The 23981-nt window shown below is 50.9% G+C and overlaps 1 protein-coding gene across 1 annotated transcript in view; it reads left to right on the forward strand.

The window, feature by feature from the left end:
* Positions 1-23981, forward strand: part of LOC100715121 (collagen alpha-1(I) chain) — a 56099-nt gene that overhangs the window by 23804 nt on the left and 8314 nt on the right. The window contains exons 4-6 of the mRNA XM_063249766.1: positions 1558-1704; positions 17593-17645; positions 17810-18880. Of these exons, the coding sequence (XP_063105836.1) occupies positions 1558-1704; positions 17593-17645; positions 17810-18880 (1271 nt within the window). The remainder of the gene's footprint in view (positions 1-1557; positions 1705-17592; positions 17646-17809; positions 18881-23981) is intronic.

Genomic DNA, 23981 nt, shown 5'->3' on the forward strand with positions numbered 1-23981 from the left:
AAAACAATAACAACAAAACCTGGACTCGGGTTTTTAAAAACTTTCTGTTGATCTATTTGCTATTTATGTGATGCTAGGGTTGAAGCCAGGGCCTTGGGCAGCGAGATGCATGCCCCGCCTCGGAGCCTACCTGGGCCTTTGAGTTTCTGTCTTTAGCGGGGAAGACCCACGGACATGGATCATGAGCACGTGGACACCAAAACAAGACGCAGACACGAGAGCTCTGAGTGCTGGGGAAGAACGCTCAGTGCTGGGGACCCGAACATTTGGGGACCACTTAGCTGGAGGTGGGGAAAACAGTGACCTCCCTCTTTTGCATAAAGACGAAAGTCCCATTCCTCAAAGGTGACCGTCTAAGCTGTACGGTTCCGTGGCTTTGGAGACAGGGTCTTTTATCTACTTATCTTTTATTTTGTTCTTTATTTATATCTTGGGTTCCTCACGGAAGAGAAACCAAGCTTCTGTGTCTGATTTATTTCACTTAACGTTAGGGTCTCAAGGTGCTTCCATTTCCCCACAAATGCCTCAGAGCTATCCTTTTTTGTGGCAGAGTAGTACTCCACTGTGTGCAAATACAATTTTCTTTACTCATTACTTTCTCGAGGGACACACAAGCCACTTCCAAGATACAGCGTTACAAATTGTGCTGCCATAAACATGGTGTGCATGGATTCAAGGATGTTTCCATCTACTAGAATGAAGTCTGGCTCTGCCTTAGCCAGCCAACCCCAAATCTCCACAGATTTGCCCACCCAGATGTGTAATATAAATGGAATTGCACACTGCAGGTCTGTTTGTAAGTGGCTTTTTCATGAGCTGTTGGGTGGATCAGGACCCCTCCCTTTTCATTGTAGAGTAATATTCCATTCCCGAAGGGAGACATTTTGTTTATTTAGTCATCAATTGCATAGACATGGACAATTCCCTCTTTTGGGTGGTTCCAGGCAGTCCTGCCGTGACATTCATGCAGGAGCGGGCTGAGTGCCCAAGAACGCTATGTTGGCTCTCACGGTGGTAGGCGAGGCCTCTGATTTCTCCGTGTCGTTGCTCACCCTTGTTACGCGGGCTTTATGTTTGCTTCTCTGTATCCCCAATAGCACCACAGCTGCTGCTGTTTTGATTGAGGTCACGCTCAGTGGAGTGGGCCGCTGTCTCATGGTTTTGATGGGTTCCTGATCTTGGGGGTCTTTTCCTCTGCTTTCTCATCACGAATAATTCTTCTTCGGAGAAATGCTGGTTCCAACACACGCCTGGTATTAAATGCATTATTTACCTTTCTTTCTTTTTTGTCTTTTTGAGGCAGGGTCTCACTATGCAGTTCAGGCTGGCCTTGAGCTCACTTTGTAGCCCAGGCTGGTCTCGAACTCGCAACAATCCTCCTGCCTCAGCCTCCCGGCACCAAAGCATCCCAAAGCCCCAAATGGAAATCAGCTCCCCCCAGTCCTCCTGGGTCACCTGCAGTCCTGGATGCTCAGCCAGTAGGACAATGGGCGCAGGCCGAGGGAGGGAGTCACCCTGCTCCATCAGCCACGTGCTGTCCCCTCCTGTTTCCCCCAGAGCCTTGATTCTAGAATCTAGGCTGCAGCTGCGTGGTCACCGCGAACCCCCTGACTCCCAAGAGTTCGGTTCCGGCCGGGACGCGCGCCGGGGCTTAAGCTTCAGGGAGACGCGCGGCTGCCGAGCGCCCTCTAGCGTCGGCCTGGGGTACGGCGGGGCGACGCGGAATCCCGAGACCCTCACTGAAGGCGGCGCCCCTGGGCTTGGCGCTGCCCTGCCGGGGCTCTTCAGGCCTCCGCTGCCAAAGAGCTGAGGAAACACCAGCTGACCCCGTTGCCAATGCTACGAGCGCTTCCTATGCGCCGGGCCCTGGGCCCAGCTCCCAGGCTTCTCCACCAGGGAGTGGGGAGTTTTTTTTTTTTTTTTTTTTTTTTCCGGGGCTGGGATTCGAACCTGGGGCCTCTCAATGCTGGGTGGGCGCCGTATGGCTGAGCTGCAGCCCCAGTGCAGCTGAGGTTGTGCTGCGCTGTTAGAAAGGTGAGCCCAGGAGAGCCGTAGGCAAATGCCTCACTTGGGAAATTCGGAATATAAGTACATCCAGCAAATTTATGTCAATTCTCAGATATGGAATGGTAATAAAGAGTCTTTCCAAGTTTGTAAAGAAAGGGATAGAAGCCAGGTGCACGCCTGTCATCCCAGCCTCGGGAGGCTGAGGCAGGAGGATCGCTGTGAATCTGAGGCCAGCCTGGGCTACACAAAGTGAGTGCAAGGCCAGCCTGAACCTTATAGGGAAACCATGCCTCAAAACCAAAACAGAACAGAACAAAACAAAAGGCTGTGTAGGTTAGGGGTATTGGTTTGGTTTTATTTGGGTTCTTTGAGACAGGGTCTTAATATGCAGTCCAGACTGACCTTGAACTCAGTGATCCTCCTGCCTCAGCCTTCGGAGTGTTCAGATTGCAAGAATGTATCACTATGTCCGGCTCTTCTGTCTCCTTCTCTTTGGCTACCTTTGTTCAAGCTGCTGTTTTCCACCTCGCTGGGCAGCGGCTTCCTAAATGGCCTTGCTATTTCTGGGATTCATTATTTGTAGAACAAAGCAATCTTCAAAGTCAGGTCTGCTGCTCGTCTGCCTAACCCTTCAGCGAATGCCCATCTCACCCAGTAACAGCTGGGCTCTGGCCGGCTGTGGCCCGCATGCCTGCCATCCCTGCTGTGGGAGAGGTCACGGCAGGATGACTGCAGGTCTGAGGGCCAACCTGGGCAATTAGGGAAATCCTGCCACAAAATAGAATTTCGGAAAGACCTGGAGTGTAGCTCAGCATGAGGGTCTTGGCTGTCACACATGAGGCTCGGGATTCAACCCTCAGCACAGAACAAATGACAAAAAAACAAACCAAAGTGAACACTCCACTCTGGTCTCCAAGGGCGGGCATGACCGGGCCTCTGCCTGGCCTCCCAGCTCACCCCGCACCCCTGTCCTCCTCCTGTGTTCCTGCTGCGTCCTGTTCCTTCAGTGCCCCAATCTCTCTGCTCCCTGATGTGGCAGAGGGTTCCTTGGGAAAGCCAGGTGTGGTGGGGCACACCTATGTTCCAACACTTGGGAGGCTGAGGCAGGAGGATCTCATCACTGGGAGTTCAAGGCCAGCCTGGGCACCATAGTGAAACCCTGTCTCCAAAAAGAAGTGAGGAGGGGGATCCTTGGAAACTCCCTTTCATACTGAGTCCAAATCTCCTTCCAAACCAATTAAATTGCAAAACAAGAAATTTGGTCATATGGTCATCAAACTATATACTCAATAATACCAAGCTAGATGCATGGGCCGTTTCAGGGAGAGGGGAGGGGAGGGGAGGAGAAGGAAGAGAAGGGTCAGGGAGCTGAATTAGTTCTAGAACCTGGCTGATTTGCATCATCCCTAAGGCAGCTTCAGAGACAATCAGTCACAAGTCCTTAATTATGTGTCAGAAGAAAGCCCGACATTCCTTAGAAGAACAGGAGGATCCCTAGCACTCGAAACCCCAAATGCACAGTTCAGCAGGAAGCTGGACCCGGTGTACACACCTGCAGTCCTGGCTACTCAGGAGGCTGAGGCAGGAGGATTGCTCAGGAGGCTGAGGCAGGAGGATTGCTCAGGCCCAGAAACCCAAGGGCCAGTTTGGGCAGCATGGTAAGACGCTCATGGCAAGACACTGTTAATCAGGTAGTCAGATGGGAAAAGTTATCCACAGCCAGAAAAGCAAGCAAGCAGCAGCATGGTGGGGGGCCAGGACCAAACTCAGGACCTGGCGCTTGCCAGGGAGGCGCTTGTGCTGTTGAGCTCCAGCCCCAGCCCCGAAGCAGCAGAACAGACAGCAAATTTAGAGATGCTGGCACTAATACACAAGGGCATTCCAACAGTCACTGTAAATCTTACAAATATGCTTAAAAGTGTTAAGAAAAAGATATATATGATGAGGAATGCTAAAGAAAAGATTAGTGACCCTGAAAAAAATATCAATAGCTGGGCGAGGAGGCGCATGCCTGTGATGCCAGCACTTGAGAGGCTGCGACACGAGGATTTCTGTGAGTTTGAGGCTGGCCTGGACTATAAAACAAGACCTTGTCTCAAACAAAATAAACCAAACCAAACCACAACAGAAAAATGAAAAGCAAAAAAACATACAAAATAAAGCACTTTAAGGTTATGCTTGTCTGTGCCAACGCGTTTGGCCTTGGAGCCACCAGCGACTAGTGGGGCACAGTTCTGAGTGTGTCTGGGGCTGACCCTGGCGCTGTGACCCTGCGTGCTGCAATACAGTCCCTGGCTTCCTCTCTGCACTGTCCCCTGCCCTGCTTCCCAGACACCAAGCACGGGGCAGCTCTGCCCCTCCACGCTTTTCCACCACGGTTTTGATGCCGCTGCCACGGACTGCATCTCCTGGAACTGTGAGCCCAGTTAACCTTCAGCAGAACCTTCGTGAGAGAAAAGCTAAAGTGATGCACACAGACACGCACACACACACACACACACTCACACGCACTCATACACACACTCACACACACACACACCAATTTTAAAAATGCCTTTTGATAATCAAGCCGAGGTAAACCATAATTAAAATGTGGAAAACCTTAGCTTACCCAAAGGAAAATGGGTTCGTTACCTAGACGAACTGAGAAGATCACGTCAGACCTTCTGTTGTAAACTGTTCGAGCCAAAAGATGGAATCACAGCTCACAGCACGGAGACGAAATCTTAAATTCCCGTCCCCCAGGGAAAGTCCTTAAACTGTGAAAGTGAGGAACACATTCACCCCAAAGTGTATGCCTTCAGGGCGGTGATGAGAAACACCAGAACTATAGCTGGGGACGCTCATAGGATAATTATTTCAGCTTTTTTATTTTTTGGTACCAGGAATTGAACTCAGAACCTTGTGCTTACTAGGCAGGTGCTGTGCCACTGAGCTAAATCCCCAGCCCTTTTCTTGTTTTCTTTTTCGAGACAGGGTGTTGCTAGGTAGATCAGGCTGGTCTTGAACTCACGGGGACCCTCCTGCCTCAGCCTCCCAACCATTGCAGCCAGCTTTCTCAAGGCTTTTGGGGCCTGTTTGATCGCTTACCTGGCTCTGCATGGAAAGCTTTATTCAGAGGTGCGTAAAGCTTTCTAACACCCTGTGTTATATTACTGTGTTATATATACCATGAATATACGTGATTGTCATCACCAACCCTGACACTGATACTACGTTTTTGATAGATATTTGACTCATTTCCTGGGCAGCAGCCCCGAGGCTGGGCGTGGTGAGCTGAGTGTCTTGGGCCGTGGCCCCACCCCTGTGACCCCTGCTTCCTCCCAGCGGCCTAGGGATCCTGCAGCCTGTGTCCAAGCCCAGGCATGGAGCCGCACTGCTCGGTTGTAGTCTGCTGAGCACTGCTGAAACTCTGCTGGAGATTTACCAGAGCAGAACCAGAAGCTTCCGCACTGGCATTTTGAGGCGGGAGCCTAGGACAGGTGCCATCCTAAAGTTACTGGAAACTCTGTGCCCGCCTGGACTGTCAGCAGCTCACACAAAGTCGCTCAGTGGCCTCAGCTGCCTGCGGAAGCAGGTCATGGGCTCAGGCCAGCCTGGATGATGCCTGCGCTCTGCAGGGAGCTTGGGGAGAAAGACAACGCCCGCCCGGAACAAGGCCCATCCCGTTCAGCTCGGGCAAGCAGGACAGTGCCGGGAGAGCCCAGGCACGGACCCTTGTTTGTAAAAAAGTAACCTGGAACGAATGTGTTACCTCTTTCCCCTTAAAAGACCGGGAGGCACCGTCACCACACAGGCAACTAGAAATGGACCAGAAAGAAGGAGATCTGCATGAAATACTGTCATTTAGCCGGGCGTGGTGGCGCACACCTGTCAGCCCAGTACTCGGGAGGCTGAGGCAGGACATACTGTGAGTTCTAGGTCAGCCTGGGCTACAGAGTGAGACCCTGTCTCCAAAACAAAAACAAACCAAACAGCTGCTAGAATCACTGCACGACGCCTGTGATGCCTCGGTTCCACCCACTGAGGTCCCTGTTTTAGTACAAACCACACATGTTTGGTTTTGTCCCTAGCTCCCGGCTGTCTGAGAGTCCAGAGGTTTCCAGAGTGGTAAGTGGGTCTTCTGCCAGCTGATGAGGTGGCGGGTGGCCAGGCCAAGGGGACGGAGGGCTGAGACCTCCACTCCCTGCAGACCTCCAGGTGTGGAGAGGGCCGCACCGGTGATCTGGAACTGCGATGGACAGCGTCAGCCAGGGGCTTAATCAATCTCCAGCAGCCCTGGGCCTCCGGGCTTGGAGTGCGCCAGGGTCAGGAGCACATCGGGTCTGCGGCTTTGCCTGGGGTTTCTCTTCCTGAGCTGTGACCTTTATTTCTGCTTTTGTTTTTGAAACGCGTTCTCACTGTGGAGCCCAGGCTGGCCTTGAACTTGTTGTGGCAATCCTCCTGCCTCAGCCTCCCGAGTGCTGGGATCACAGGTGTGAGCCACCACGCCTGGTATCTTAATCTCTGAAGATGGACTGTGATGCCTGAAAGAGGCAAACTGGGCCTCTCCGACGTAGTGGCTCATGCGGGTGTCACCTTGCCGAGGCCAAGGCTGTGGGGCGCTCAGGTCCGTGGTGACACATTATCCCAGAGCCTTTACCACAGTGGAGCGGCTCACTCTCCCAGGGGGCGTGGCCACCCCATCACTGGATGCCTGAGGGGAACCGAGGCTTCTTCCGGGCGTTAAGTGCAACAATCGCGTTTGTCGCGGGAATCGGTATGGATGCGTTTCACATCTGCATCTTTTTTACTTCCTCTTCCCCTCCTCTCCCTCTCAATCCTCCCATCCCCAGTTCCCCTTCCTATTTCTCCTAAAGCTATTTATGCTTTGAGTTTCTCCTGAAAAGAAACCATGCCACATTAAACCTCTGTGGCTGGTTTATTTCATTTAGTTGTATGCTGCTGGGGTGTGTCCACTTTTCTACCTGTGACTTAAATTTATCCTTCTTTATGGCTGAGTAGTACTCTACCACGCAGAAATATCACACTGATGTATGCATTTATCTGTGGATGATTTCTCTGCCTCTCTGTACTGAAATACCAAACTTAATCCATTTGGCATGTTGGCTCTTGAGGGCAGTGTTGACACATTACGGACCTGTCTGTCGTATGTAACCGTTTTGCCTCTGATCCGTGGTCACAGATTCAGTTCCTATCGTTAAAAGCCGCAAATCAGGCTGCGGGCTCAGGGTGTTGTTTTCCAGGCCGTGTTTGATGCTGTTGGTACCATGACAGCCAAAACTGACATCATTGTTCTGCACAGCTGTGGACCCTGATAACCCATGACTGAGACTGGCTAGGGTCACAGAGGACACTGAGGACACAGTGACAAAGAGTCAGGGACCAGGCCAGGCGGGCCACCGCTTCTGTCTCCAGCAAACTGAGGAGTTAAGCTCTCCCCACGGACTCAGAGCCCAGAAAGCAGCTACACCTGGAACACGCCTCAGGAAGTGATCATCACCTGAGTGTCATAAATAAATACGAACAAAGCAGCCCACTACAGCAGCCAAGAATTAAGTGTCCCTCCAGGAATTACACTAGACAAGCAAAGAAGCCAGAGGACACTTTGACAAGACGCAACCTCAGAGCCCAGTCCACCCAGGGCACAGTGAGGCTGGAAATCCGAAAGCCCCCTCCCAGGTTGTTGCGAATTGCTAAGAGGCTTTAAATTGCATGAGGCTCTGGAAAAAAATGAAAGCAGAAATAATCTCTCAAATAGCTACAGAGATCACCAAAATACACACCATGCTTAGTGATGTTAGAGCAGAGCAAAAAATAGACGAGCTGAAGCAAATTACGATGCAAAACAAATGGAATCCATTAAGCAGATTCAAGCAGACATCCCGGAGAATGAAAACACCACTGAAAATATTTAAAGCAGGTAAGGCCAGCGCGAGGACAGGATCTCAGATGTGAAAGACAGGCTTGCAGTTAGCGACCCAGGAAAGAAAGATTTCTCAAAACCAGCAAGAGACCATGAGAAATCAAGTCAGCAGCTGCTAGATGGGCAAAGGAGAATAACATAAGATTGATTGGTGTCAATGAACAAGCAGGAGATTCCACAGATGACATTAAAAAAGCATTCACAGATACCGTGACTGAAAACATTTTTTTTGTTTTGGTACCAGGGATTGAACTCACAACCTCACACTTGCCAGGTGGGTGCTTATGCCACTGAGCTAAATCCCCAGCAAGGAAACTTCTGGTAGAGAAAAAGAATTTGACATATAAATGAGTGAGGCATACAGAAATCCAATTAGCAATCTACATCCATATCATAGACAAGATTCCAGAAATTCAACACAAGAAGAGAATCTTAACAACTGTTAGGGGAAAGAAACAAATCACCTATAAAGGAAAGCCCACCAGAATCACAGCAGATTTCTTAGCACAAACCCTCAAGTCAAGGAGAGCTTGGAGTGAAGTGCTCCAGGTTCTAAGGGAAAACAACTTTCAACCCACAGTGATGTATCCTGCACACTATCTCTCAAAATTGATGGAGAAATAAGATATTTCCACGACAAAGAACATTTGAGGAAATTTATGACCACCAAACCAGCACTCCAAAATGCCCTGAAGGACATTCTAGAGACAATAAGGGCCTCAGCTCTGTGAGCCCAACAAAAGGAACCCACCAGGGAAGGCAGATAGTTGGGGAGGAGAAGAAAGGGGGAGCCAATAACAGGCAAATTACAAGACAAGGATAAGTCAATACCTACCAGGTTTTTTTTTTTTAACTTTTTAATTGGTACCGGGGATCAAACTCACGCCTGCTTGCAAGGCAGATGCTTATGCTGCTGAGCTAAATCCCCAGCCCCAATGCATACCAGTTTTAACCATTAATGTTAATGGTCTCAGTTCACCAGTCAAAAGTCACAGACTGGCAGAATGGATCAAGAAGCAAGGGCCAGCAATATGCTGCATGTAACAGACACATTTAACCCCAAAAGAAATTCATAGACTGAAAGTCAAAGGATGGAAAACAATACTCCATGCAACAGGAATCTAGAAAAAAGCAGGGGTTGCTATTCTGTTTGCAGATAAAGTGAATTTCAAGCCAAGACTGATTAAGAGAGAGATAAAGGAGGTCACTATATCCCGGTGAGGGGGACAATCAAGGGGAAGAGATAAGAATCATAGATATATATGCAACAAATATTAGTGCACCCAGTTATGTAAAACAATTATTAATGGACATGAAAAATCAAATAAACCTCAATACAATTGTATTGGGAAACCTCAGTACCCCACTGTCACAAAAAGAGGTCAACTAGACAAAATAATCAATAATGAACTCTTAGAACTAAATCTAACTTTGAACCAATGGTCCTAGTAGATGTCTATAGAACGTTCCACCCACAACATCAGAGCATTCTTCTCAGCTGCATACAGAATGTTCCCCAAAATAGACCACCTACGGCCTCATAGCACAGGCTTCAGTAAGTGCGAAGGAGCTGAAATGGTCCCAGGCAGACTGTCAGGCCACAGTGCATGGAACTGCAGATCCACGGCAAAGGCAACCACAAGAACTTCATTATAAACACATGGAAATTAAATAGCACCCTGCTGAACAGCCAGTGGGTCGCAGATGAAATTAAAGAAGAGATTAAACAGCTTTTACAGTTGAACGATAACAACAATACAACACAGTCGTGAGAGGGAAATGTAGAGCAGTAAATACCTGTATCAGGAAAACAGAGCAAGCACAGATAAACAAGTTAATGTTGGGGCCGGGGATGTAGCTCAGTGGCACAAGTGCCTGCCTGGCAAGCGCAAGGTCATGAGTTCGATCTCCGGCACCAAAAAAACAAACAAAACAAAAACCCACAAAGCAAAACACAAAAACAACTTAATGTTAAATGTTAAACTTCTAGAAAAAGAAAAGCAGGCTAAGCCAAAAGCTCATACAAGGGAGGAAATTATAAAGATCAGAGCAGAAATTAACTCACTGAGACTAAAAACAATACAAAAAATCGATGAGTTGAAGAGTTGGTTCTTTTCAAGATTAAACAAAATTGACAAACCCTTGGCCAACCTTATCAGAAAAGGAAAGAAAGGATTCAGATCCATGGAATTAGGAAGGAAAAGGGTGAAATCACAACAGATCCTGTAGAAATCCAAAAATTCATATATACCCACTTTGAAAACTTGTATTCTAACAAGATGAAAAATACACAAGAAATGGATAGATTCCTAGGTACACATGAATAACCAAAGCTGAATCAAGAAGATATAAAATCCTAAATAATCCAATATCAATAAATGAAATTAAAGATGTAATTAAAAATCTATCAACAAAGAAAAGCCCAGGCCCTGATGGATTCACTACTGAATTCTACAAGAAATTTAGTGAAGACCTAACACCACTACTTCTAACTCTTTAATGAAATTGAAAGGGAGGCAACACTTCCCAATTCATTCTTGGAAGCAAGCATTACTCTGATTCCAAAACCAGAGAATGACCCGACTAAGAAAGAGAATCACAGGCCAGTCTCCCTCATGAACACTGATGCAAAAATCCTCAATAAGATACTAGCAAACAAACTCGCAAATCATCAATAAGGTTATACACCATGACCAAGTGGGATTCATCCCAGGGATATCGGGATGGTTCAACACAGGTAAATCCATAAATGTAATGCACCATATTAGCAGAGCCAAGGACGAAATTCATATGATCAGGCTGAGGATTTAGCTCAGGGGCACAAGCGCCTGCCTTGCAAGTATGCGGGCGTGAGTTCAATCCCCGGTACCGATAAAAAAATAAAATAAAATAAAATAAATCATATGATCATCTCAGTAAGTGCAGAAAAAGCTTTTGACAAAGTCCAGCACCCATTCATGTTAGAAACTGTACAGAAAATTGGAGTAGATGGGTTTTATCTCAATCTGATTAAGGCTACCTATGAAAAACCAGCAGACAACATCATACTAAATAGACACAAACCGAAAGCTCTCGCTCTAAAATCAGGAACAAGACAAGGATGTCCACTGTCTCCACTCTCACTCAACACAGTCCTGGAAACTTTAGCTGAAGCAATTAGACAAGAGAAGAAATCAGGGAATAACGATAGGAAAGGAGGAGCCAAACTATCGTTATTTGCAGATGACCTCGCACCCTACATAGAAGACCCCAAAAACTCCACCAAAGGACTTTCAGACTTAATAAACAATTTTAGTAAGGTAGCTGGTTACAAAGTCAACACTTGGGGTCAGGGATTTAGCTCAGTGACATAAAGGCCTGCCTTGCAAGCATTTCAGTCCCCGGTACCAATAAAAAAAATCAACAGTCTTCTGTACACAAATAACAAACTCACTGAGAGAGAAATCAGGGAAACAATGTCCTTTACAATAGTATCCAAAAAATGAAATACCCAGGAACTAATCTAACGAAGGATGTAAAAGACTCCACACTGAAAACCACAGTGCTCTGAAACAGGAGATGGAAGAGGGTGTTAGAAAATGGAGAGATGCCCTGTGCTGTTGGGCAGGGAGAACCAATATCGTGAAAATGGCCATGCGTCCAAAACTGTTTCGCAGATTCAGTGCAATCCCAATCAAAATTCCAGCAGCATACCTCACAGAATTACAGAAAACAATACTAAAATTCATTTTGAACCAAAAGAGACCTAGAATAGCAAAGGCAGTCCTGGGCAACAAAAGCAAGACAGAGGGTATCACAATCCCTAACTTGAAATTATACTATAAAGCTACTGTGATAAAAAACAATGTGATCCTAGCAAAACAAACAAACAAGAAAACCAGACCTGAAGATCAGTGGAATAGATTAGAAGATGCAGAAATAACTGCACATGCATAAGCTACTTTATCTTTGACGAAGGTGCCAAACACATTCATTGGAAGAAAGACAGCCGCTTTAATAAATGGTGCTGGAAAAGCTGGCTCTGCACATGCCAAAGATTAAAACTGGACCCACATCTTCCACCATGTACTAAGCTAAGATCAGAGTGGGTCAAAGATCTTAATATTAAAAGAGAATCTGTTGGAAGAGAGAGAGCAGGGGAAATCTTGAACACACTGATGTAGGTGAAACTTTATGAATAAAATCCAGATTTCACAGGAGGTATCGCAAAGAATCAACAAATGGGATCTCATCCTACTGAAAAGCTTTTGCATAGCAAGAGAAACCAACAACAGAGTGAAGGGACAGCCCACAATGCAGGAGGAAAGGTTTTCCAGCTGCTTCTCAGATAAAGGATAATTATCGAGAACATAGCAAGAACGCAAAAAAATCAGTCCTCCCAGATTTAAAGATTCAGTCTAAAAATGGGCATCTGAGATGAGCACACACTTCTCAGATGAAGTACAAACAGCAAAAAAATACATGAAAAAAATGTTCAACCCGGGTGGGGATTTAGCTCAGCAGCCTAAGCACCAGCCTGGCAAGCACAAGGTCATGAGTTCGATCCCTGGTACCTAAAAAAAAAAAATCAGCACCGACCATTTGAGAGATGCAAATTAAAACAACACTGAGGTTCTGCCCCACCTCAGAAAGAACGACTAGTATTAAGAAATCAACCAATAAATGCTGGAGGGGCTTTGGGGGAAAAGGAACCCTTCTCCACTGTTAGTGGGAGTGCAGACTGTGCAGCCACTGTGGAAATCAGTGTGCAGAGTCCTCAAAAACTAGGGTGGGAGGTCCCATTTGACCCAGCTGTTCTCCTGGGTGTCGTCCCAAAAGAATTAAAAACACCATACCACAGTGATATATGTGCACCCATGTTTATAGCAGCACGGTTTGTAATAGCCAGATCTTGGACACAACCTAAATGCCCATCGATTTGAGGAATGGATAAAAAAGATGTGGTATTTTTTTTTACAGTGGAGTACTACTGAGCCATAAAGAAGGATAAGCTGGACACTTTTATAGGTGAATGGATGTGCCTTGAGAACATGCTTACTAGTGAAATAAATAAGACACACGTATTATTTCATTAGTATGACAAGTGGCGAGAAAAACATGTATATGTGTGTGTAGATGTATATAAAATATAGTTTTAAAATAGTTTTTAAAACAAAGAAGCATAATGGTCTCCTTTGTGGTCTACATGGCCTGTTCAGAAGCAAATTCACCTCTGTACTTCCTTCCCTGCTACACCTTGTCCCCGTCTGTTTGTCCCAGAGAGAATGACCTCAGCCAAAGCAGTGACTCAGGCCACACCTGTGAGTCATTCTGAGTCGACTTCTGGATGTCTTAAGACATTCTGGGTATGCTATCAGGTTTGGGCTTTTGCATGTGGACACCCAGGTGTTCCAGTGTGTTTATTGAGGGTACAATCCTTCCTCCACTTAATTGCTTTTGCACCTTTGCCAGAAACCAGTTGGCTGCTACGTGGGCATCTATTTTGGGGTTTCATATTGGTACCTTGGTGGTTTGTCTGTCTTGATATCAAAGCTGTTCTGTCATGATTGGTGCAACTTTGTGATAAATTGTGGGGTTGGGGAGGGCGGGAGCTCTGATTTTTTCCTTTATTAAAGTTATTTAGACTATTTTGAGTCTTCTGTATTTCTACAGAAATGTAAGAATCAAAATGTTAATCTTATGACAAACGATGTTGGCATTTTGATAAGGGATCGTGTTTTCTGATCTTTAGTATTTTCCTCTATTTGTTTTTTGGTTTTATTCTGTCTTTTATTTCTAACTTCTTAAGGGAAGATATGAGGACATTTCTTCTTTATTAATAAATGTACTTGGTGTTAAAAAAAACCCCTAAGAGTCATTTTTATTATGATTGACAGATAAAAAGTTAAAAAACAAAACAAAGGACAAGCAAACAAACAAAAAAACCTCATTGAGTGTGGTGACGTTCTCTTGTAATCCCTGCACTCTGGAGGCTGAGGCAGGAGGATCACTTTGAGTTTGAGGCCAGCCTGGGCTACATAGAGAGAGCCTGTCTCAAAAAAAAATTTTACCCATTCAAAGCTTTAGCTTAGTTTGTTTCTTTGTTTCTTATTTATTTTTTTGTGACAGGGTCTCAGTACTTAGCCCAGGCTGACCTTACGCTGGAGACAGTCCTCCTGCCTTAGCCTCCCAAGTGCTGGGATTATGGGTGTGCAGTACCACACCTGGCATGGGAAAAATGCTTCACCAGCTGTTCCTCAGATAAAGGACTGCTATCCATAATATATAAAGAACTGAAAAAAATCAGACCCTCACATTTAAAGACCTAATCCAAAAATGGATATCTGAGATGAATACACATTTGTCAGATGAACTACAAATGCCAAATAAATATATGAAAAAATCTTCAACACCACTGTTCATTCGAGATGCAAATTAAAAACACCGAGTTTCCACCTCACCCCAGAAAGAATGGCTATTATCCAGAAATCAACCAATAACAAACGCCGGAGGGGCTGTGGGGGGGGGGACCCCTGCTCCGTGGTGGGAGTGCAGACTGGTGCAGCCACTGGGGAAATCAGTGTGGAGATTCCTCAAAAAACAAGGACTATTTTGATTCTTGGCACAAAAACAAACCCCAAGCCAAACCAAAACAACAACAAAAAACTTGGACTCCAGGCCCCGTTTGACCCATCCCCCCCTCCCCACCCCTCCAGCCGTGACGGCAGACGGTTCATGGCACCGTCCTCACCGAGTCAGAGGCTCTGTCTTCTTTCAAGACCAAACTGGTAACTGTGTTGCTTCTGTGCCTTGGCTTGCACCCCGCCCAGGCTCTCTCCCCAGAAAGACCAACCCCTTGGGGAAATGTCTGCACCGGGGATCAAACCCATGACCTTGCACTTGCCAGGCAGGTGCCTGTGCTGCTGAGCTAAACCCCCGGCCCTCACCTCCTTTCCTCTCCGGCTCACTCAGACACTTTGGACGGGAGTCCCCATGGGGCCAGGCGTACACCTATAAAACCCTGTTTTTCCCCATTTGGTCTCTCTGACCTCTTGGATTCTGCAACAATATCTGTATACTGCGTTTATAGCTGCACCGTTTGTAACAGCTGAGGCTTAGAATAAATGGATAAAGAAGATGTGGTTTTTACATACAGTAGAGTACTAGTCGGTCATAAAGAAGGATAAACTCAAGACATTTTTAGATAAATGGAGGCACTGTGAGACCATACTGCTGGCCAGGGATTTAACTCAGTGACACAAGCACCTGCCTGGCAAGTGTGAGGTCATGAGTTTGATCCCTGGTACCAAAAGAAAAGAAAAGAAACCATACTGTTAAGTGAAATAAATCGAACACACAAATTTAAATACCATGTTGTTTCTCCTATGTGGGAATCCAAAAGGGTAAATAAGGACCAAAATGTGTAATAGGTATTAGCAAATGGGAAGAAGAGGTTCAAATGGAAAGGAGAAGGAGGAGAGGGGAGGCAGAAAGGCAAGAAGAGACAAAAAGAGAGAGAGAAAAAAGGGAAAATGGAAACAAGACCTTTTTAAATAAGAGGGGAAGAGAGGTTTGAACTTTGAATCCTCCTGCCTCAGCCTCCCAGTGCTGGAATGACAGGCCTGCATCACCTCCCTCAGTTTACCACGGCCTTCTATAAAAAGGGTGGTGGCTGACTGGCTGGGCACATGCTTTGCATGCCAAAGGTGCTGGACTCAGTCCTTGACTTCACACTTGCACTAGAATACACCTTTATGCGCGGGTGCGCGCGCGCATGCACCCACATACACACTCTGAAAATCCGCAGTGGTTACTGAACTATATGTTTCTGTCTCTAGAAACAGTTTTTAGAAATTGTTTCTATCACGATTAAAAACAAATGAGACTTCTCTGTGGCCCTATTTATTTAATTTATTTATTTATAGTTGAGACCGGGTCTCCCTGTGCAGTTCAGCCTGGCCTTGGGCTCACTTTGTAGCCCAGGCTGGTCTCAAACTTGCAAGGATCCTCCCACCTCAGTCTCCCGAGTGCTGGGATTACAGGAGAGCGCCACCACTCCCAGCTTGAAATTAATTTTTAAAAACCAAATAAAAAACAAAAGAAAGAAAGTCAGACAGGCAGACAGACAGACTACTAGGCTGTTAGAAGCAAGAGATGCTGTTACGTTACCACATGGAACGACCTCGAAGACACTGCGGGGAGGAAACCAGTCAGAGCAGGACAAAGGGCCACCCCTGTAGTTCCTACTGGGTCCAGACTCAGAAAGACACGAAGGGAATCGGGGTCACCAGGCGCTGCAGGGAACAGAGACAGGAAACAGAGCTGTTTTGCAAAGTGAAGGAAGTCAGGAGCCCCAGCACAGCGCTGTGCAGGACTCTGCTGAGCTGTAAACTTCGCTGGGTCAGCTGCGAGCTCCTATCACAATGTTTAAATGCGTGGGATAAACTCACGCATCATGAGGTCACCAGACCCCACCAGGAAGCCAGAAATAACCAGGATGGTTCTTTCTGGTTGAGGGCAGGACACAGCACAGCCGCTCTCACTTGCATGGCTGCTGGACCACTCTCCCCCAGCTGGCAGCGGGGTCACGCCTTCCCACCTGGTGCTATCTCTCCTGGGTGTCCAGCCCAGGTGCCCTTTACAAGACGGAGATATGGTCTTAGAAGATTCTTCTGAGTGGCCCCAAACTGGAAATTACCCCCCAAATCCACCAAGAGTGGACTGGGAAAACACACTGTGATAGCGCCACAGTGGAGCTAGGCACGGTGGCACACACCTGCAATCCCAGCACGCAGGAGGCTGAGGCAGGAGCCTCACCATGAATTCGAGGCTAGCCTGCACTGCATAGCAAGACCCTGTCTCAAAAAACCAAACCAATCAAATAACCAAAGAACAGCCAAAAAGCCAACCAATCTAGGGCAAGCAGACAGAGTAATGGAACTGTAGGGTGGGGAGAATTAGAGGGACACAGACTGGAAGCAGAGGAATGGGGCAGGGATATGGCTCCGTGGCACAGAGCCCGCCTGGCAAGTGCAATGCCCAGCTTTTGATGCCTGGTACCAAACCAAACCATACCAAAACAAAAAAACAGTGGAAACAGAGGAGTGCAAGTTGGACGCACGTCTCTTGGTCTAAGTGGTGATTACACAGAGGTGCACGTTTGCAAAAATACACTTGGCCACGTGCTTGTCTTTCCTGTCTTTTGCCACACGTGGACTTCATGAATAACAAGGGTAGAAAAGAGCTATAGAAAAACAGCCCCATTCAAGGAGGAAAAACTTAATTTGCCATTTCCGTGTTTATGTTTCTGTGGATATAGAATATAACTGACATTTGGGTGTGTTTTGTTGTTTGTGTTTTAGACAGGGCCTCCCTGCACAGTTAGTTCAGGCTGGCTTTGAACTCACTGTGTAGCCCAGGCTGGCCTACAATGCATGGAGATCTTCCTGCCTCAGCCTCCTGAGTGCTGGGCTAGTAAGGATATTTTTCTTTCAGCAGTTGAGCTCACCAACACTACGGGAGGCAGGACTGGAATTTTGCTGTCATTTTACACCGGCAAAAACAGAGGCCTAAAGCAGAGAGCTGGGGGCTGAAGGTCCACAGTGATTGAGTGGCAGGACCAGGTCTAGAACGCAGCTTTCAGGGGCGCCCCTGCAGGCCAACTGGATCTGGGCTTGTAGGGAGCGGCTGGACTCTGGTCCTCAGTGCCAGCTGGCTGAGGAGGAGGCCTGGGGTCAGAGCCAGCGGGAGCCCAGAAGGAGGCGACTCTGCTTGTTTGTTTCGGTTTTTTGTTTGTTCACTTCTTTTGTTTTTGCCATGATCTCACAGTGTAACTCAGGCTGGCCTGGAGAGCCTCCTGGTTCAGCCTCCCGAGTGCTGTCACCGCACCCTGTATAGTTTCACAGACTGCCAGCAAGCTGCAACCTCTCTTTGGCTCTGTGAGGGAGATAAAACAGGAGCCTGCGTTTTCAGGGTGCTGCTCTAGTGAACCTCAGAGCCAAACCACCAAGGAGTCTGGAGAGGGGGCAGATGTGGAAAGAAAACTTCAAGCTCTTTCTTTGACCTTGGCTAAGGTCGTTGCCTCTGGCTTCACTCGCCCGCCCTTCCCGTTGTCTTGGCCAAAGGCGCTGGGGACAGGAGAAAAAGGCGCCTGCAGCTCCGTGCATCTCCGCCAACTTCGGGGCAGAAAGGCGCGGGCTGAGTCCGGCTGGACGCCGCAAAGGAGCAGGCCAATCCCGATCCCAGCCGGTCCCATCCGGTCCCATCCGATCCTATCCGATCCGCCCGGCGGCAGGGCCCCCTCCCGCCTCCGCCGCTTTGGCCGCGCCCCGCCCCCACACCCCAACTCCCAAGGACACTTGTCGCGCGCTTCGGACGCCGGGCGGCTTTCGGTCTCTATCGGCTCCTCCTGCGCTGCTTTTGTCTTTCTGCGCGCGGTGGCTTCTCCGGGCGCGCTCCTCGGCCTGCGTCTTCCTGCCTGTTATTCTCGCTTTCTCTGTCTCGCACACGTGCGCGCACACGCACACACTCACTCACACGCGCGCACACTCACGCCCTCTCTCCTTCCTCCTCCCGCCGTCTCCGCGCTGCTCCTCCCAGGAGCGCAGGGCCCATCCCGGCCTCGCCACGCGGGATCCGACGGCGTCCCGGGCGGGCGCGGGTGGGACCTGCGGGGACCACGCCCGGGGGCAGCGGGGAACCGAAGCGCCAGTCCCCGTCCCGCCTCCGGCCCTGATCCAAGCCCCCACTCCCGGGCGCCAGGGGACGCCACACACGCGAGCCCCGCGCCCCAGCGCCGTCGCGCCACCGCGCAGAGCCCAGACGCGGCCCCCGGGCCTCCTGGGGGCGGGGACGAGGCGGCGACCCGGGGCCGCCAGGCCCCTCGCCCCGGACGCGTTCCCCCTTCGTCCCCAGACGCCCAGGTTCCCGCGGCGCAGCAGGACGCGCGAGGCCCGTGCGGCGGGAGAGGTAGGTGACGCGCTCCGCGCCCGGTGTCGCCGCTGGGGGGCCGCGACCGCGCAGATCCGCGCTGCGGAGACGGAAGCCGCGCCAGAAGGGGCAGCCTGGAGGCCCGAGCGCGGAGGGCGGGAATCGTCACCCAGGGCCGCCGGTTAACCTTGAGCCCCAGACCGGCTCAGTTTCCCAGTGGCGCCTGGGGCGCCCTGGAGACGCCTCGGCCTCGCGCCCGCGTCCGCCCCGGGGCGCAGCGGGTCTAGGAGGAGCCGGGGTGGGGCGGCGGGGTTCCTGCGCTCCTGGCGTCTCTGGCGCCCCAGGCCCGGTCCTCCTGGGCTTCCCGCTCCCAAAGCCGGGCCAAAGCGTTTGGAGAGACCCGGAGCGGCCTGGCCAGGGGGACCCGCCGCCTTTCTCGGCACAAATGAGCCGTTTCTGTCTGGAACTCGGGGTCCAAGGCCAGGCCCCGGGTCTCCCGAGGTGCAGAATTGGCGCTCCCTGTCCCTAGCTGGGCCTTGGAAGGGATTGGGGAGCAGTGCTCAGAGTCACCTCGTTTTCTCTTCCCTCCCGAGCGCGGACCGGGGCGGGGGTGCGTGGCGCCGCCATCTTCCGGGACCCTCACGGAGACACCGCGCGTGCGGGGCCGGGGAAGGACCCAAGGGATCGCAGGTCTGTCCGCAGGCGCTGCTGGGCCAGTGCGAAAATGCTTCCCCTTCCGAAGGGCATGGAGAGACGCGCGTGGGAAGAGGAGCGCGTCCTGGGCATTGTGGGGGCTGCGCCGACTGGGGCCCCGCTCCGGGGAGGTGGGCGACGCGCAGAGACGCGCCCAGGGGCCATTGTGCTCCGGAACAAAGGTGGCGGGCAGGAAGTTTGTGGGTTCAGCCACCTACACGTCCCGCACGGTCTCTAGACCGTGACCTAGCCCGGGCTGTGCCTCCTGGGGTAAACAGAGGCACAAAGCACCGCCATGGAGGGGGCGGCCCTCGGCCGGGGGAGTGGGCAGGTCCTGCTCTCCCCACTCCTCCCCAGGAGCCTGACCCGCTCCGATCTTCCTTCTCTCCAGGATCCCCGAGGAGGCGGCAGCGCCTCCTAGTCCTCAGGCTCCAAGTCCAGCCAGCGCCGCCCCACTCCCGGCACGGCGGGCCGAAGCCGCCTCTGCTCCGTCCACACCGCTGTTGGGTCTCTTGGAGCGCAGCTGCTGCCCTCGCCCTCGATTGGGCCCCCCCCCCATTCCAGGGTCATCCCACTCTTACACGCGTTCCCAGCAAAACTGCACGGAGAAGCTTCCCAGCCGCGGGGAGGTCGAAGAGGGGCGCTCTTAGGAGGAACCCCAGGGCCACACTACAGGAGAAAGACCCAGAACAGCATCCCTCTGACCCTCAGGGTGTCTCTCTGTCTGCCTGTAGCCCCCGCAAAGGCAGTGACCCGGCTTGGGTCCCTTGGCCCGGTGTCTCTTCCCAGTTAGGACTCACAGGCTTTTTGATTGGAAAGAAGGTTGGCGACCATGGAACCCTCTTCCTCACTTTCTTCCCCCACCCCCGTGTCTTACCACTCTTTGTTTTCCCTTTCTGCCCAGACATAGCAAGATGCAGGAGCCTGTCTTCCCAGGCTCCCCCCCCCCCAGTCTAACAGTCTCCTCCTCCAGGGGAGCTCACAGCACCGGGCTGCCACAGTTTCCAAAATGAAAGAATCACTGTGGGCAGTGGGGTGGTCAGATGGGGAGCCCCGAGGGCCAGGGGAGGGATGGGAAGCAGGGCCTGCTGAGCCCCGATTCTGACCTGATTCTGACCCTGCTCAAGGGGAACATTGGGCTCTTCACCAGGAGAAGCTGAGATGAGAAAGCAGGCACCTAGATGCACCAACGACCCCAGGAGCCACCATATCAAGAATAGCTGAGAGAGAGAGAGAGAGAAATCCTGAAAACACCCCGGTATATAATCAGCATGGACACTGGCTCACCCTGAGCCCTGAAATCCGAGACTGTTTGTGGAGCTGGTGGCCCTGCTCACAGGACAGCCTGGGTTTCATTGCTGGGGATTGGGGAGCTGGAGACTAGGGCTGCTGCACCTCTCACCTCTCCACACTTCCTCTCCCACTCTCCAGAGTGATCTACCCACTTCTGGCTTTCTTGTAGAACCCTGAAATCCTTCAGAGGGTCTCAGACTCCCTCAACTTCCGGTGAAGACCTCCCCACTTGGATGGGTCGGGAGGTTTGTGCCGCGTAGATTTTTTATTTTTCCCTCTTCCCTCGATCTCTCCGTGCTAAGCAGGTCCACCTTCACCTCTAAGCCCACCTCACTGGCAGTGTGGCCCTCCCCTGCCACTGTCCCTACATCAGAGACCACCACTATTCAGAGCCCACAAGTGGAGCCCAGAATACAAATGGCTCCTTTTTTCTTTCTAGAGAGACACCAAGTGTCCACCTACCCCCAGACCTCGGAAGTCCATCTTCACTTCCTCTGCCCTCTCCCGGCCAGCCGAGTTGGTAGGAAACAGCCTTTACCTTACAGTGGTGATTAAAGCCAAAGTGGCCGCCAGGGACCATTGTGTCCCTGTCTTGGGACCTCTGAGTGGCTTCCATCTTGGTCTCCTCCTTTGAAGTACACCCAGCCTGGTGTTCTGATCAAGGCTGAATTTCAGCTGGAGTTAAGGGGAAGGCGCCTTAGTCTGAAATAACCTGGATATTAAACCATAATTATGGGGCTGGGGATTTAGCTCAGCGGCATAAGCTCCTGCCTTGCAAACAGGCAGTCGTGAGTTCGATCCCTGGTACCGATAATAAGGAAAAAGCCAAAAAAAAAAAAAAAAAAAAAAAACATAATTATGACCCCCAAAATAACCTTAGCACCCGGAAGGTATGGGTAGAGTATTTGTCCAGTTTGGGTGAGGCCCTCTTGGTTGGATCCCCAGCATTGCAAAGACAAAACAAAACAAAACAATAACAAATGCCCTCCCCCTCCCCTGAGCCCCCAAGCCTCTGCTGCCCCTTGAGTGGGGGATCCTTGATGGAGCATGCAGTCAGTGCCCAGGGGCTCTAAGCTTTAAAAACAGGGTGCAAATTTCTCGACTTGGTCAACTTCTTACCTTCCATTCGGTCCCTTCCCTTCTTGGCACCCCGGGGACCCAGGCTGCTGGATTTCGAGGTGAACCAACCCAAGAGAACCGGGGCCCATGCAGCCCTCCGCACCTTTTTCCTCCGCTGCTCCTGGGCGCCGCCGAGAGGCCCCTGCCCGGCTGATCCCGCTGCAGCTCCCGGGGAGGCCGCGGCGTCACTGTCCGGGTGCGTGGAGTCCTGTGAGGGAGGGGAGGCCGCTGCAAAGCCGGTCCTGGCTGATTCCCCAGCACAGCCTGCGCACGGACCCCGATGGCGTGCGCCCGGGCTCTGCGCCTTCGCCCCGGGGCCGGACTCGCGAAGATTTCGGTGCCATCTCCGTGCCAGACGCCGCCCACAGGAGCCAAAGGCCTTGGAACGGGAGGTGGCCGCGCCACAGCTCCAGAGCGGCTCTGGAGGGAGAAGGCACCGGCACCTGGGGTTGCACCCGCTCGTGCGCGGGCTGGGAAGGTTGGCACCGCAGGGGTGGCATTGGGGAGCAAAAGAGGGCCTGGCCGGGAGCCTCCGGAGCCCTGGAAGTAGAGGTCTGGAGGGCAGGGACCTACTAGACGGATTTTAGAAAGGAGGCTTTCAAATCGCCTGGGTGTCCTGGAATTTAAGGGCGTTGGAGGTTGTAGGTACCCAGATGAGCCCCAGCTCCCCACCCCACCTCGACTCCATGGCCCAGTGATGCTGGGGCGGATGAAGTGGGGTGGGGGCTCTGCCCAGACTCCAGCGCGGGGAGCGGCGCCTGGCCCCAAGCCGTGCCCCTGGCTGGAAAGCCTCTGTCGCCCGATTTCCCGCCCAGCTGGGGACTGGGTCCGGCTCTCAGGATCTCCACACTCCCGGATACCTCGGCGGCTCCTAAGGCACAGCTCCTGTGCTCCCTCCAGGCACCAGCTCCTTTCCCCACTCCCCCAGCCCTGGATCTCCTGGCCCCCGGACGTCACCATCCTCCCCACCATTAGCCAACGCTGTAGCGAAACCCCGCGGGGCCGGGTAGAGCGGCCCCTCGAACCTCCGAGCTGGCTAATTAATCAGAGAGCAAAAAGAGCCCGAGGAGTTGCAGTGGGGAGGCTTGGAAAGAGGGCGCTAACGAGATCATTAACCTGCAGCCAACATGAGACTGGGTCTCTCCTGGCCGCTCTGCACCTCTGGGGTCCTGTCACCACTGTCTGGTCGCTCACCTCTCTACAGCTTGGTTGCCCCCCATCTTTTTTTCTCTCTGTCTGGTGGACTTCTAGGACCCCTTTCTTTGTGCCTATTTCTGACTCTGTTCATTTGACCTTTGTAACATTTTAAGGAACCCTTTGGGAGGGCCTTAAGAACTCATAGGACTTGGGGATGGGCCCCTGCCTCTGCTCAAGAGCCTTAAACGTGGCTCTTTAGACCAGGATGTCATTGTGGGAGCCAGAGACCCCCTAAATACCTGCCGCACCAAGTGGAAGCTTTTGGAGGAAGAAGAGAGCCCCCAAAACTTGCAGCTCAGACCAGGTCAAGCCATGGCAGGGAATAGCAGCGAAAGGTCCAGGCTCAGTTTTGATTAGCGTCGAAGACCTAAGTGTCCTTAGGCAGAGATGGGGTTTGGGGGCGCTGTCTTGCCTCAGCCCTGGTGTTTCAGCAGGTGACAGGCACACAGGGGCCCCATAGGCCAGGAAGGGACAGTGACAGTGACCTGTCTGACCTCCTGCTGCATGCAACTGTCCCCCTTCACTTGTCTGAAGTGTACTTCACTTCTACCCTCTGCTTCCTATTTTTGGTTGTTTCTGGGTGAACACTGGAGGAGAGGATCTTAACATCTTGGGGTGCCCCATGGCTATTTCAAATTTTGATCAACAGTGCTGATTCTCCCCTGCCCAGAAAAAAAACACACCTATGTAATTCTCATAATCCCATAAATTCAGAAGGTTCAGACTCCAGGTCCGCAGAATTCCTACTTAGAAGGCTGAGACCCCGCTGGGCTGGTGGATGTGGGCTCCACTCTTGGCCTTCAGCTGAGAGCTCTGTGCTTGCATGGCCAGCCCCCTG

This window comes from Cavia porcellus, unplaced genomic scaffold (assembly GCF_034190915.1).
Source record: "Cavia porcellus strain 051 isolate PalLab524CR breed Dunkin Hartley unplaced genomic scaffold, mCavPor4.1 scaffold_6, whole genome shotgun sequence".
Lineage (NCBI taxonomy): Eukaryota > Metazoa > Chordata > Mammalia > Rodentia > Caviidae > Cavia > Cavia porcellus.